The sequence below is a fragment of the Brassica oleracea genome, chromosome C4 (genome assembly GCF_000695525.1).
Source record: "Brassica oleracea var. oleracea cultivar TO1000 chromosome C4, BOL, whole genome shotgun sequence".
Classification (NCBI taxonomy): domain Eukaryota; kingdom Viridiplantae; phylum Streptophyta; class Magnoliopsida; order Brassicales; family Brassicaceae; genus Brassica; species Brassica oleracea.
In genome coordinates this window covers 52,409,215-52,412,406 of record NC_027751.1, presented here as the reverse complement: position 1 = coordinate 52,412,406, position 3,192 = coordinate 52,409,215, and the positions used below count along the sequence as shown (strand labels likewise).

Here is a 3,192-nt window from a genome sequence, read left to right as displayed (position 1 = left end):
TTTTTTTGTTATAATAAGTTACAAATGATCATAAAATATAACGCATATGATTTTTTATTTAATAAATATTCAAACTAAATAATATATATATATATATAAATACTAATGATTTAAAGCAACAAGACTGGCTGATCAATTTAGTTGTCCAGTTGAAATCTTTCAAAAGTATGTGAAAGACTAAAGTCAAAGTAAATATGGATTTAGAATAGTAGTTATATTTTACTAACCAAAATACCGAAAAAACCGAACCGAACCGAAACCAATCTGATATCTGGATTGAACACCCCTAATCCAAATGAAGCCAAACTATTGTTTCATTCTCCAAAATATAATAAAAATAATAACTTAATTCCGCGCAAGGCGCGGATCTTATCCTAGTAGTTATTATTTTGAGCAACACGTATCGTCCTAATCTTGGAGATATAAACTAAGCGTGTGCAATCATGGGAAGATGTATACATCGAAACTCTATAAATTAATCATCTATAAATTAATAAATACTATGAATCAATAATTGTTTTCTGATTTCAAGTTTGACCAGTTCAAAATATAATACAAATCGATAAGATAATAAGATAATAAAATTTTAGAAAATCATATCTAAATATATGGTCTCATTAAAATTAGAAAATTAATAATTTATATGTATATACATTTTATATATGCATAAACAAACCATTATATTGTTTATTTAAATTCACAATAGAATTATCTTTATATTTTTTGAACACTTTATATATTTGATGAGATTAGAAAATTATATATAAAACCACTTTTGACCTCTATGAAACATATTTTATATACACCAAACAATTGAATAGAAATAATATGAATGTCAAATTTCAAAAATTTAATTAATGTATATACACAAAAATTAAATATTTTTTTTATTTTAGAAAAAATATATATTTTTAAAAAATAAAAAAATTTTAAAAAAATTGTAAATTAATAAAATATCATAGCTTCAACATTATTAATTTATAGAGTTTTACCGTATAAACCATAGAAAAGAGTATTAGCAATTTAGCATGAATTAAAAATTAGGTAAAATTATATTACCTTGGAATTACAAGAGAGCACGTTACGGAGCTTGTTATAATAAGATGAGAAGTGATTCTCTCTCTTCTTCTTCGCTCAGCTTCTTTGTGGTTCCTCAAAGCAGCATTACTGTATAGTACATTGATATTTTGGTATTAGAATTGGCAAAGATCATTGTTTGGAATATTTGTGAAGGGTACTTATTTAGGTCATTGTTTTGGCACCATCATCATACTGTATTGTTCATTGATTTTTTGGTATTAGAATTGGCAAAGATTCAACAAAAACATCTCTATATTTTTTTTCTCCAATTAAAAAAAAAACTAAAAATAGACACATAAAATTGGTTAGTTGTAAAAATTTTTTTTTTAAATAGATGTTGTGGAAGATTAGCAAGACTCGCTTCAAGTTTATATGACTGGCTCATAAGTCTCTTAAACATGCCAAATGTTTTTCCTCATCTTCATCATCATCAATCTTATCTGATGTTAAACTCTCCAAAGTCCTCACCAGACCTTCGAGTACCACATCAACATCTTCGCTCTCCATTAGCTCCACCGTGACTTGAGCTGGTGTGATAACTTGTCCATCAATCAAACGCTTGATGTCTGGATAGAGACGGTGTGGCTCATCATTGTCGACATGAGAGAGGCCCAAGTAGGTAGACGCCAACACTTTGAAGCCCTCAAAACAGCAATGTCCCATGTAAATTTTCATACTCATACGACTTAGCAATGTTGGGTCAATCATATCCTTGTTTTTCGTCGTGAATATTACGATGCGTGCTTCTCCCCATGGTGTCCCTAGTGTTAGGCTACTCAACAGGTTCGATAATGCCAACACCGTCGAAAAAAAAAAAAAAAAAAATACACCAAACAGTTTGAACATATATATATATATAATAATCAAAGCTTGGGATTTCCAAGTATAAGAAAAAGACATATAAATGTAATGAATAAAAATAATAGGCTAACCTCATCTATATCCTCTACGAGGAGAATAGAGTTGTTCATGACTCCTGAAAGCAGTTTTCTTGGATTGAAGTAGCTTTCCACCGCTCTCGAGAGCTGTAGGTCGTAGACATCGAAGTTAAGGTACTTAGCCATAGCAACCACCAGGCTCGTCTTCCCTGTCCCCGGTGGACCATACAGCAAGTAACTTCTCGTCCAGGGTCTCCCAGCTCTATCGTAGAGATCTTTCCTTCGGACGAACATATCAAGATCGTGGATGAGGCCACGCTTGAGCTCTTCCTTCATAGCAATTGTTTCAAAGGTCGAATGGTGCTCGAGGGGTTTGGTTTCCCAAGTGTCAAAGGATTGAGAATATATGTGCACCTCCGGAATTGTCGTCATCTCCTTTGCCGTGCTCTCTACGTAAGGTAGGTAAGAGTTATAGACCAAGTCTTTGTGTCTTTTGTCAAATCTCAGCTCGAATGATTCCCTTCCGATACTTTTATTATAGAAAATTCTCCAGCTGAGCTCGATCCCTTGGTAGCTATCGGCCAATGTGAGTTCGCCGACATGGTAATTGACCGGGTGAATTATGCCGAGCTTATTGAAAACATAAGCGTGAGTGGAGGAATAGAGGATGTTTTCCCTCACAAACTTGTATGAGTGTTCGATGACAAGCGTGGTGACGTAATGATCATGTTTTGTATCAGTCAATGAAGGAGATCCGGAAACATACCGGAGATAACATATGATCAGGTATTGAATCGGACGAGTTATTGCCTGAAACATTGATTTGATCAATTTGATCATTATGATATATAAACCGCAGCTGCCGAGAAAGTCGATGCAAAACAAGGGAGATCTCTAAACAGATTAGGGCATCGTCTCAGGGTTTAGTCTTTTTTTTTATATATATACTAGGTGATAACCCGCGCCCTGCGCGAAATTATGGATTAAAGAGATTATAACTTTAAAACTACATTTTTTAATTTATCGGTGTAATTTAAATATATTTGAATTAAAAAAACTGTGAAAGTAAGCAAAGACTTATATAAATTTATTATGAGTTTAAGATAAAACAAAACATAAACAATAGAATTATTGTATTCATAATATAAATTATGAATATAAAATAAGAAAAACATAGACAACAAAACAATAAAATACTAAATAAACAAATTATAAAAAAGAAATTAAATTCATA

General features: G+C 31.8%; 2 protein-coding genes across 2 annotated transcripts; both read right to left on the bottom strand.

The window, feature by feature from the left end:
• Positions 1-1,427: 1,427 nt before the first annotated feature.
• LOC106341033 lies at positions 1,428-1,881 on the bottom strand. Its single transcript, XM_013779851.1, has one exon. The coding sequence runs from the start codon at positions 1,786-1,788 to the stop codon at positions 1,462-1,464; it is 327 nt and encodes a 108-aa protein (XP_013635305.1). The 5' UTR covers positions 1,789-1,881; the 3' UTR covers positions 1,428-1,461.
• A 62-nt stretch (positions 1,882-1,943) lies between these two features.
• Positions 1,944-2,849, bottom strand: LOC106339216. The gene is made up of 2 exons (XM_013778008.1): positions 2,013-2,849; positions 1,944-1,949 (listed from the first exon to the last, which is right to left on the bottom strand). Exons 1-2 carry the CDS (start codon positions 2,796-2,798, stop codon positions 1,944-1,946), a joined length of 792 nt encoding a protein of 263 aa, XP_013633462.1. The 5' UTR covers positions 2,799-2,849.
• Between the last annotated feature and the right edge of the window lie 343 nt (positions 2,850-3,192).

Excerpts from the sequence above, each read along its gene's own strand:
- LOC106341033 (XM_013779851.1), bottom strand. The coding sequence starts at position 1,788 with ATGATTGACCCAACATTGCTAAGTCGTATGAGTATGAAAATTTACATG.
- LOC106339216 (XM_013778008.1), bottom strand. The coding sequence starts at position 2,798 with ATGATCAAATTGATCAAATCAATGTTTCAGGCAATAACTCGTCCGATT.